Raw genomic sequence first — 12,861 nt, forward strand, 5'->3', positions numbered from 1 at the left:
CATTGCATTAAATAACAGTGATTTGATCTACCATATTTTTCTTAGCTTTGAATAAAAGTCATATTCTTAATTCTCATTTCTCAGTAAAATAAAAATTATTTTTATCTTGACAATGATAAGGGTTTTTTATTTTTCCGCAGTTCATTTTACAAATGATATAAAAATCAATGTCCATAATAATTTTCAAATCAGTATTAAAATATTAATATTTTAAATATTTAATTCTGAAATCTTTTTTATTCTTACTTTTGAAAAATTTATAATCACATATGCATTTAAAATAAAAATAAAAGAAGCATGAATTACTATTTATTTCATTATTTTCTTCAAATAAGTAATAAAATATTAATGTCTTATCCATTTAATTCTGTAATCTTTCTTTATCTTACTTTTCAAAATTTTGTAATCACATACATGCTTAAAATAAAAATAGAAGAATGTTGAATTACTTTTTATTTCGTTTATTTTCTTAAAATATATATGTACTTCTGTATATTCTATTTTCTTTTTATTCTAATAACTGTTAATTTTTAATTTTGATGAATTCATTCTCCTTAGAATGCAAAGTTCCAGCATCGCCTCTGAACTGTCATCTGTCCAGTCAACTCTCAAAAACTGTTAATGAAAGCAAGGCAAACCCAGAAAGGTAAAATCAAATCTCATCTTCTTTCTACAAATGCCATTATTCTGTGCTACATGCTCATAGATTTTCTACAAATACCATTATTCCGTGCTACATGCTCATAGATATATAGATTTTCTACAAATACCATTATTCCGTGCTACATGCTCATAGATATATAGATTTTCTACAAATACCATTATTCCGTGCTACATGCTCATAGATATATAGATTTTCTACAAATACCATTATTCCGTGTTACATGCTCATAGATATATAGATTTTCTACAAATACCATTATTCCGTGCTACATGCTCATAGATATATAGATTTTCTACAAATACCATTATTCCGTGCTACATGCTCATAGATATATAGATTTTCTACAAATACCATTATTCCGTGTTACATGTTCATAGATATATAGATTTTCTACAAATACCATTATTCCGTGCTACATGCTCATAGATATATAGATTTTCTACAAATACCATTATTCCGTGCTACATGCTCATAGATATATAGATTTTCTACAAATACCATTATTCTGTGCTACATGCTCATAGATTTTCTACAAATACCATTATTCCGTGCTACATGCTCATAGATATATAGATTTTCTACAAATACCATTATTCCGTGCTACATGCTCATAGATATATAGATTTTCTACAAATACCATTATTCTGTGCTACATGCTCATAGATATATAGATTTTCTACAATACCATTATTCCGTGCTACATGCTCATAGATATATAGATTTTCTACAAATACCATTATTCCGTGCTACATGCTCATAGATATATATATTTTCTACAAATACCATTATTCTGTGCTACATGCTCATAGATATATCTAACTTTGAAAACATGTTTTCTGTTGATAATTATTTTCTCTAGTTTCCTTTATACTTCCTTCGAGGAAATGACAAGTAGTAATAAAAAACTTTGCATATTTCCAATTAATACTTTTAAAATAATTTTAAAACAGTAAGTTATAACAATAAGTGTCAATTTAGATATTACTACAAAATATATTGAAAACAATAATTTAAATTTAAAAATTTTAATTATTATCATAAAGGTGAGAAAATCATACCTTTATTGAATATTAATCATAATTTTATTTTTGAACATTTAATATGTATGCAAGTATTTGTTAAATTTAAAAAAATTCTTTAATATTGTCTGACATGCTAATTTTCTGTGAATATTAGAAACAACATTAAAAATCGAACTGAATTCATTAGATTATATTACAATTCAGTCCATTCAATTTTTTTTCCACTAATATTTTGACAAGCAAAATATATTTGTAGTTTTTGAATGGAATCGGTTGCATCTATAAAAGGAAATGGAATAAATTCTCCATATTAGCTTTCATCTTCATTCAAATTATCACATAATGATTTTTAATTAATTTATCAGTTTTGAATAATTCCGAAGTTATATTATCGATATCACAGTTCGTATACTCCCCGAAAGTGATGTCTCTGTTTTCAGCATATTTCAGTCTTCTGTAACGAAAACGATGTAAAACCGAATCTTTGTGTCGTATGAATGACGTACTTTATTATTATGATGATTGTGAATGAATCAAAACTGTGATGAAAGATGTATAGGAGAAACGTATAAATGGTGTTTTATTCATTAAAAATGATTGAATAGGTTATTTCGAAATTTTATTAAATTAAAAAAAAATAGAGATTGGAACTTGTCCGAAACATTATAGCAAGATATTTTAGACTCAATTTTTCTAGCTTAAATGGATTAAATATTGAATTCTGTAAGCAACGATTTTCAAATCTATCAATTTGTAGAAATAAAGCAATATGACCAATAATGACAAGACCATTAGAATTACCGCATTGTGACATCCCTTGAAATTATTTTCAAAGCATGTATTTTCATGTTAAATATTATGCAAAAAAAAAAAAAAAAAACCCGAAGTAAGAACAGCATGATATATATAATATTTGTAATTGATGGTTTGCATTATAGAAATATTTTTCCTAATGTAATCGATATTTTGTAAATAACTAAAATTATTTCAAAATATTAGAAAAATTTATGTTGCAAAGAAAGATTTCTCTAAGCATTGTTTTATCCTTGTGTTTCATGGATAAATCTGATCTGATAGTCACATGGTGAGTGGATCTCGCTACCCTGGAGGGTACACTAATAGGTGGGGGATCTGACTCCTCCCATCGATGACGGGACGTACTTCCTTCGGGGATGGTTGTACCTTGGCCGGTGATGGCCCTTAGGACTCAACCACAGTTCCCGCCAATGTTACTGTTGCGGCGGTCCGGTCATTCAGTTTCATGGTTTAAATCCGTGTGCCTTCGGGCGGGTCGGAGAGTTAGATGGTTGACTTATCCTTGTATTTCTTTCAGGAACATAATATAATTTGCAAATTTCGAAAGAGATATTTCAAATCAAGTAGAATTAATCGTTAATAGCTTTTTATGAATAGATATTTATTTTATAAAAATTTAAATAAATGGCAATATATTTCTTATCATAAAAACCGAGTGAGGAATATCGCAACTCTGGTAAATAACAAGATTAGAAGCATCGCATTAACTGATAATTAACAGTTCTTCCTCAGGAATTAAAATGATTTTATCACTTTCCAAATTGAAGTATGAATGAATCTTTAAACTACATACTTGTAGAGGAATTAAGATTTAAAGTATTGATATAAGAGTCGTCACATTTTACAAGTTGTTGAATGAGGCTTTTGATCCTCTGAGACTTAAAGCTTTTGATATTTGGAGAAGGGCATACTTAGTCTTAATATTCTTTTTCAAGGCATGTTTGAAAGCAAAGGTCGTATTTGGTGTTGACATTGGAGAGACCATGTGGCGAATTGGTATGAGCGAGGATAAAACCTGGGACTTTGAGGTTCGCAGCCGAGTAACATGACCACAATACAAAAGCAATTGCTCTGGTGTTTTGCTCATGTTACTGGGATGCGAACCACAAAGTCCCAGGTTCTATCCTCGCTCATTCCAAATCGCCACATTGGTGATCTTGGACGATGAACCTTCAACCTTCGTACCACTGTTGTGGCGCCATCTGCCCGCAGCAACCCAAAGTCGTCAGACTCACTTGTCACAACAGCAACCACTCACCCTCGCCATAACGCTTGCCGCTACTCGAATGGGTACAGGCACATTAAACTCAACAGCTAATAAATAATACATCCCCGCTCAACAGCCATATCTTTCGTCTCGCCTCCGACTCACTGGAGGGAGAGTCTGTGGTGAAAGCTTATAAGCCAGTTAAAAGCTATACTACACGAGCAATTGCTTTTGTATTGTGGTCATGTTACTGGGCTGCGAACCACAAGACCCCAGGTTCTATCCTCGCTCATTCCAAATCGCCACAACCAATTATTTAAGACTTAGCGCTCCAGTTTCTGAATTCAGTACGCTATAATAGTGATGAGTGGATACCGAATCGTCTGTAGACGCTTTAGATACTGATCTGGATGTTGTAAACGGCAGAACAGTCACTTACTGAGGTATATTTAAATTCATCCTCTGATTGGTGGTAATAATAGATGTTTATTCCCATTTCAGTTTTTCTTGTTGAAGATCGAAAAACAACAACAACATCCTGTCTTTACTATAGTTAAAACTTTTTCATTAAGTAAAATCACAGAAAAGTATTTAAATGAACGAATATAATTTCGTTAAAAGTTGGAAACGATATCGGAGATTACAAATTACTCCATTTTCCTGAATAAATATTCCGACCATTTATTCTAAGTTATATTTCGAGAAGATAATATCCTGTCTTTCAACTATTTTAGTAATATTCTATTTTCCCCCGACAGGTGTCACCTGAGCTACAGTTCGGGCGTTCCGGTTCCTGTATGCAACAATGTCCGTCGGTCCAGTCCCGGCCACTACTCCCGGTTCCAGTTCCGGAAGTCTTTCTCTTCTCGATGCACCTGGAAGTGCACGGCTATCGTCTGCCTCTTCATATCTCTCGCTATTCTCTCCGCCCTTGCGTATTTCGTAGGTAAGTCGATGCCTGGATTTGATAGATTATGTATTAAAATCTAGTTTCTAATGAACAATTACTGAATTCAATAATTTGAATCATTTATTTATAAGCTCGTATAAAATATGTTTAAGACAAAGATCCATTACAGTCATTGATTTGAGATTTCAGACGACTTAACATTGTATCTAGTTTTACTGCTTACAGTTGGAAAGATTTAATCATGTACATGAACGTTTAGTGCATTTTTGGTGCAGAATAGTCAAATTTGACTCCTCTGCCTTTAAATCTAATCTTATCCTGGAAGGCATTTAAGGACAAAGCAAAGGCATTAAGGACTATTGAAATGATAATGTTCATCATCAATTATCTTCTGATGTTTTGTTTTTTTCCCTGATTATTCCTCCTTGCTACTTGCTTCTGAATTTGAAATATTGTGTAATGAATGTGCAACTATGTTAAAATTTTGCAATAATGATGTTGCAATGGTGATGTTGCTCGAATGTGATGGTTATAGCTGTCAATCTTACTCGAGTTTCTTTTGTTTTGAGGGCAGGAATTTATGGAATCGGCTCCAAAGAACGTTTCTCAGAAACATAGGCAATTTATTAGGATCGTTGTGTGTTTTAAATATGCGTATTTCATTGGTATAAATAGAGGGATGATGAATTACTGATGATAGATGTATGCGAAGATTTCTGTCAGGAATGTCGACATATTATTCACAGATGACTTGTAGTCTCCAGCTGCTTTTACAAAACTTATGTGTCCGTAGTGAAACCATCAATATGATAGGTCATTAATGATCCAAAACCTGCGTCTCTGTCGATTAAGGTAGAATTTTGTTATTTGTTAAGAATATTAGAATTCTGAATACTTGTGGATGTTTATGCCTTAGGATTTAATCGCCAAGGAAATGAGAAATACCACTAAAAGGATTGTATTAGCTGAGCGGTCTTGGCATAGTCTAAAAATCGCTTGGTAAACCAGGACCTGTAAGTATCCACTAGTATCGAATTTTGGTACGGATTACTCAATATGAGCCCAAAAACCAGTAAAACTCGCTGAAATGTACATTAAGTATTCATAATTAATCGTAATTGTGAAATATTAAAAACAGTGGGTTAAGAAAGAGAAATAACATTTGAAGCATTGTATTCGTCCTATCTTGTACAATTTTCCTTAAAAATGTCAAGCAGAACCAAAAATATATGTGTTTATGGCGTCTCTTAAGCATTCGAGAATTCAAGCAGTATAATTAAATAATTTTCATTCTAAAATACAATGTTTTATTATACAGAATATTGATTGTTAATGCCTAAATCCAGCCATTGTTCAACTATGTCATTCACAATTAAATACCATTTCGACAATTCATCCAGTGGGTCTAAGGTGAAAGAAAGGCAATACTTTAGATAATAGATACAACAAGAGCTGAACACAAAGAATAGAACTAGTAGAAACTCTTAACTCAGCAGTAGGCCTCAATGTGCAGCTAGAAAGCTGGTTTTTGGGTCATTATCCCAAAAAAAAGAAATAATGCTCTTGTGGGAGTCTCCACTTATATAGTCGCAACGACAGAATATGGCATTTTAAAGAAGTATTTGTGGATTTCGTCTCCTTTCAGAGATATTGGCATAATTATGTATTTTCCATAACCTTCATTTTTTTTAAATGTTTTTTGTCAAATCAATGGTCACCGACCTGGCATCCATTGAAAGTATTTGTAAATCTATTTTAATTACCATGCGATTAACAATGCAGAGAATCAATATTATAGATTCGTAACAATATGTTACTACAGAACAATTCGGGGCAATTCAATGAGTTGTAAAGATGTAAAATTTCCATTTATTATAGGGAGCGTTGATAATGCAGATATTTCAAATTTTCTTCGTTGAAGGAAAATCAATAAAGAAGATGAACTCTGTTGAAATAAACTCTGTCCCAAGATATAAAACAATTACATTCTTCCTTACAAGAATATTGCATTCATTTACAAATTCCTCGAAATTTTACCTCCAAACACTTTTCAAAAGATTTACTTCATTAAGCACGTTTTCAATAAGTCCTTCCTTAACATATTTAAAACAGATCCAGTAATTCTTGAGGGATTTACTTTAATAGCATATGGCTTGGTTCGGAATCTGGGGAATTCTTGTTCGTTTCTCCAAGTCTTTTACGTCGTTTGTTAAATATTTTCCGGATTTAGAAAATGGATATTTAGCAAACTTTTCAGTTACGCTTTATTTGGCACTTTTCATTTTAATCTATCCAGTAATTATCAATTTGAAAGGAATTTAAAACTTCTCTGTCTCTTGAAAATACATATTCTGCAAATGCAAAACAAAATATTCTTTATTCCAATTTACTCACCTTCTCTGTCTCGAACATTTATTTATTCAAAGATTAGAGTATATTTTTATCAGTTCTATATCTCTAGCGAACCAAGCTTATATATATAGTATAATAACATTTTGCAAATGAAATTGAAAAAGATTTAAGGTTTCTAGGGAATGTTTTTGAATGTCTGTTGTATCATGTAGTGTTGTCTAGCACTTGTCTGAATACTCCTTCCAAGTATCAACTTCCAATCCTCCAAAGAATGAATAAATAATTGTCCCTAAAAATAGTGTAGTAATTTTTCTAAAAAGCAGAATAAACGTTAACTGCATAGGTTGCTCGAAAAATATATGGGTTTATTAAAATTCATTTTTGCCACCATAATTTTTAATCGCCAACATTCAAAACATTAGAATAGCATGATGTTATTTGATGAGAACATTTTGAACGACATCTAGTGGCAAAACAAAGACGTTAACGTGCAAATTTCAAAAACTATATGTTATTCTGGAAAATTGCTGCATTGAGTTGATGCGAAAAAAATTCCTCTCGGCAAGCTGGAAGGCAAACATATTATTCCTTTACAACTAAGTTACCATCTGGCAACATAAATTGGTAATTTTAGAAACAGTCAAAATTAATAATCTATAAAAACCCTTTTCAGCCCCTAACTTCTAAGATATAGCTGTTATAGAAAAACTTTAACTTGTAAAAGTTGTTCGTCTTAATTAGGCGCTAATTTGGCTAGTGGGATTTATTTTTCTATCTTCAATATTAAGAAAGTTAAAACGAAATGGCAACTTCAATCCCCCCACACACACCACCACCATTTCCGCCCCTTTTGAGTTAGATGGGCCATTTAGGAATTCGTCCGAGATTTTTGCATTTCTAACAACATATTCTAAGCCATTTAAAATCCAAACAAAATTACTCTTATTTTATTTACAAAATAACATGGGCAAAGCGTTATACACATATACATATAAATAATATAACTTTTGAACAAAGGGTGATTTGGGGTTCTAGGGTCCATGATCGATATAGAACTGAAGAAATTTTCCCGAAGTCTTGTCATGAGAACCCTTTCAATAGGGAATCTTCTTATAGGAATCTACCTAAAACAGCACATAAAAATTAATATTTAAAACAAATGTTTACAAAGTTATCCACAAAGTTTATTACTTCCAGAAATGAGCAATTGAATGTGATTACTAGAGCACAGTCTTTCTATCAAACTGTGAAATGAAGTCATCGATGTATATTTGCAAACAACGAATCTTCTTCTTGGTTTAAACTAGATTAAAAGTTAATCATCTGATGGGTCACTTTATTTTCAAACAACGATTTTATTCAATTGGATTTCTCTCTTTTGAGTTATTTGCCGATTTGAAGGATGGGGCACGGAATTCTTGAACTCAAAGTTCTTAACCTCCGGACATAACATATGGCATGGGTATCGAAATGGCTGATTACTTACCTCCTATTGAAGTATCTTAAAGAATAGGTATACGAAATTCTTAAGACATAATTAATTATTAGATCTCCGACGCATGGTTGATGCCAGTCACTTCGAAATGCTGTAAAATATGCAACAAGCAATTAAATTGATATGCAACAAGCAAATTAAGCAAATAAAATATGCAACCAGCAATTAAACTGATTTGAATTGTGTGTGTTTCTTAGAGCCAGTTTTTAACCATACTGCTCATTTCATAGTTAAATTTTGTATTTATCTTATTTATATAATTGTACCAAATGGTCAAAAGCTATGAAAAATTGATAAAATTTTTCGAGTTTTATGAGTATCTACAGTAAAATCAAGGCAAAAGTGGGAATTTGGAATGTCTTGGTATTATTTACGTCGTTTTATTTTGTTACTAAATTTGCTCGATCCTCTTCAAAGTTTTTGGCTTTATAGACTTGCTTTAAAAAAAAAAAATAAATAAAAATCGGAAAAACAACAAAAATTTTAACTGGGGAATATCTTGAAACTTATTTTATTTATTATTGTTTTCCGAAATTCAATACTTTCGGTTCAAATTTGTAAAAAAAGTTTCCAGCTTATGAAACAAAGCGTCCCAAATAGTTTCGCCTGCTGTCGAATTTTCATCAGTTTCATAAGTCGGAACTTTCTCTCTCTTTCTATCATGGTATCGTCTCATTTTTCATTCAGGACGGCAGTTTTATTTCTTTCTAATGATTTCTTTTTGAGAAGGAAAGGTCAGCGTCAGAAGCATCAGTTTCCATGTCAGGAAGTCGGCGCTGACCGCGCGTGCCAGAAACTTTAGTAGCAAAAAAAAAAAAAAAAAAAAAAAAAAAAAATGGAAACACCGGAATGAATAATGGCGACCGGAATTTGAATTCTTCTTCTAGCCTGGAATAAATTTATATCTGATGCTTTGCCATTGACGTTGAAAGAGAAATATCTTCGTTCTTCTGTATTTCTTTAAGCGATTTCTAGTTTTGTCTCTAGTTCGAAGTTTTCTGCTTACAAACCAAGTTTTTGCATAGAAAGGGAAAATAGTGAAATTTCTGATCTTCTTTCTAATTCTCCAAGTTTCTAACTGTTTTCTTTCAAATATGAATACTTTCTTCATTTTAGTCATACTAGCATAAGAACATATAGGTAGGTAGGTACCCAGACTTCAATTTTAGGTGTCGCCAAGGAGATAAAACGTTACTGCGTTTATGCTACTTTTCAAAGACATATTCAAGAACACTTAAAAAAATGTCATGCCGGCGTCCTGGCATAGGGGTAGTGCGTCTTCCCCGTGATCTGGGCGTCCCGGGTTCGAGTCCCGGCTTGGGCATGATTGTTCTATCTGTGAGATGTGTGAATGTGCCCTCCTATAAAAAGGGGGTTGTGCAAGAGAATGAGTGATACGTGAATAGCAAAGTCGTACTCTTGACCCTAGTTGGCGCTACTATAAAAACAAGAGACGCCCCCTCTCCGGCTTAAAATCGCTGTCTTCGTAACAGCGGGCTTGCCCGTGGTAAGTGCCATAAGAAACAACAATAACAACAAAAAATGTCATACCCCGGACGCCTTTATTCTTGCAAAAACCACTGATAAAACGTAAAGTCGAAAAAAATCGCATTGTATCCCAAGCGCCACTTACTCTCGCTACGTGACTGATTATTAGCACGTTCTTGCATTTTTAAGGGACCAGAGGAATGTAAGTGACCGGAAAGTGAAATCACGCAAAAGCCACTTACATAAGTAAAAAAAGTGCAGGAAATCAGCGGGAAGTTTTTCCTTCGACTTTATCGTATACTTCGACTATCAACTCTTCATTTTCTATTATCCTAACCTCTTCTGAAGCCCTTAAACATATTGCGAAAATGAAATTCAGAGACGGAGGGCGGGCACCCTTCGACGACCATGGCAGTTCGTAAACATGAGTGCTTCATCCCCGACCACCATATAACTAAATTTATTTATTTTTATGGGCCAAATATCATTGTCGTTGCAGTATAAATGAATGAACTAGGACAAATCTATACTATCATTGCTTCATCCATCGATTGTTACGGCATTGCCAGCCCAGAATAGCTCTCTTATTGCTTCAAAATCGAACATTCATATAGTTAAATTCATTTATTTTTATGAGCCAAATAGCATTGTCATTGTGGTATAAATGAATGAACTAGGACAAATCTATACTATCATTGCTTCATCCATCGATTGCTATGCCACTGCCAGAACAGAATAACTTTCTTATTGCTTTAAAATCGAACATTCATATAACTAAATTCATTTGTTTTTATGAGCCAAATATCATTGCCGTTGCAGTATAAATGAATGAACTAGGACAAATCTATACTATCATTGCTTCATCCATCGATTGCTATGCCACTGCCAGACCAGAATAACTTTCTTATTGCTTTAAAATCGAACATTCATATAACTAAATTCATTTATTTTCATGGGCCAAATAGCATTGTTGTCGTGGTATAAAAGAATGGACTAGGGTTTTCTCGATCCTTTTTGACCTTGAGCACTGTTTGAGATATGAAGCCTAACTTTGATAACTCTCCTTAGCTTTAATGTAACAAAGCCAACTCGCCCATATACCAAAAATCAAAACATCTAAGTCAGAATGACTAGATGTTTTGTTTATATAAAAGCGTGAAAATAGTAGGATTTATCTAACCTTTAGAATACGGAAATCATTAAAAGCGATTTCCAATTATTCTTTTCAATGGAAATTCCGAAACAATTAACTGATTTCTGTATCCATTCGCCATCTATTAGCATGGCGCAGCAACGTATTGCTCTGGGCTTATTGCTCGATATTAATTAATTGCATTTGCGGAAGCCACTTGATCGGATGGAACACTCCGTAGCTTCATTAAACGTTCTAAAGGAATGGCATGACAAGGAATTAATTTATTTCGGATCAATTTGCCTTTCATGACGGGTTAATTGTATCGAGGGATATGTATCACCCATTTTCTGCTCGGAGCGATAGGATTTGGCAGGGATTTAACGTTTTACAATGAAATTCCTGGTATGTAGTTTCTGATAAGGATTCACCAAAGTTTTGAAGAAAGCGATGCTTTATAGAGGGTTCGATTGTTCGAAAACGGGACATTCATTCGACATGATTAATTTTGTTGCCATGACAATATATTTTAAATAAAAACAAAATAAAACGCACAAATAAATAAATAAACAATATTTGCTTAAAGAAGAGAATAATTTTGAGATAGTTTGAATTAAGTTTTCAGAAAAACTTTTGAAGAAATTTTTTTATTTATTAATCGTTTGGTATTAAATAAAAATAATAGTTTAAATTGTTTCGCAAATTTTCAAAATAAATAATAATTATTACTAGATGACTTAAGCGACTAACTCTTCATCTACCTATTAACCTGTTGCACTCGGATGGGGCATCTTATTCACCATTCAAAACAGTGCATCATTTTGACAATTTATTAATTTATTTATTCAATTTTGATTGTTAAAAATGCCTACAGTATGGTAAAAAGATGTAGATTGAATTTTTCGGGGAAATCCAACGTAAAACTTATTTTACTTATGTTATTTATTACTTGTGTTATTATTTTACTTATGTTAGATATGTGTATGTATATACTTATTTTTTGGTGTAATAAACAAGACCAAGTATTAAGAGAATAATTATGCATTGAATTACTTTTTCGAATGCAAAAAGTCAATAACGAAATTGCCTTTCATCAAAGTTGCTTACATGATTATCAAAACAAAAGAAAACACTATATTAAATTACACTTTCATGATAAACATTCAGCATGCAAATGAAATGGCGAAATAATGTTCAATTGTTAAGGATGGAATCTTGTCAAAGTTTAATTTTTCGACATGTCTGTAAAACAGAGAGATTAGGGACTGTTGATAACGTATTTCTAGTGATAATGATCTTATTGGTGACATAGATTTGTGGTTGGAGTTGGCATTATTATCAAAACAAAAGAAAGCACTATATTAAATTGCACTTGGTTCTTTGGTTTGTGGTGAACTTGCTTTTATCAATTAGAGGCCGCGGTTTAAGATGCGCGCTCGTGCCAGTGGATTAATCGTGCGATGCACGAGCCATTTGTATTTTTTTGTGTTCACAATATATTCCATTAACAAAGACTTTCTTTTAAAAAATGACATTTTTATTAAAAAAAGCATTAAGAAAAAAGCTATACCAAAAGTTAAAATTAATTTAAAAGTTAGTTTAAAAATGCTTTTTTAAAAAAGTTGTTTTTTAATGGAATATATAGCAAATCTATGTAAATCTCGTGAACACAGAAATGAAATACAGTTGGCTGGTGCATTGCATGATTAATCCGCTGGCATGAGCACGTAGCTTAAACCTCGGCATCTTCTTGATGAAAACAGGTTCACCAAAGG

General features: G+C 32.4%; 1 protein-coding gene across 4 annotated transcripts in view; it reads left to right on the top strand.

Moving 5' to 3' along the window:
• LOC129962675 (teneurin-m-like) overlaps nucleotides 1-12,861 on the top strand; it is a 707,945-nt gene that overhangs the window by 657,753 nt on the left and 37,331 nt on the right. For all 4 annotated transcript variants that reach the window (XM_056076579.1, XM_056076581.1, XM_056076580.1 and 1 more), the window contains 2 exons: nucleotides 559-646; nucleotides 4,468-4,655. In XM_056076579.1, coding sequence (XP_055932554.1) covers nucleotides 559-646; nucleotides 4,468-4,655 — 276 coding nt within the window. The remainder of the gene's footprint in view (nucleotides 1-558; nucleotides 647-4,467; nucleotides 4,656-12,861) is intronic.

The sequence above is a fragment of the Argiope bruennichi genome, chromosome 3 (genome assembly GCF_947563725.1).
Source record: "Argiope bruennichi chromosome 3, qqArgBrue1.1, whole genome shotgun sequence".
Classification (NCBI taxonomy): Eukaryota; Metazoa; Arthropoda; class Arachnida; order Araneae; family Araneidae; genus Argiope; species Argiope bruennichi.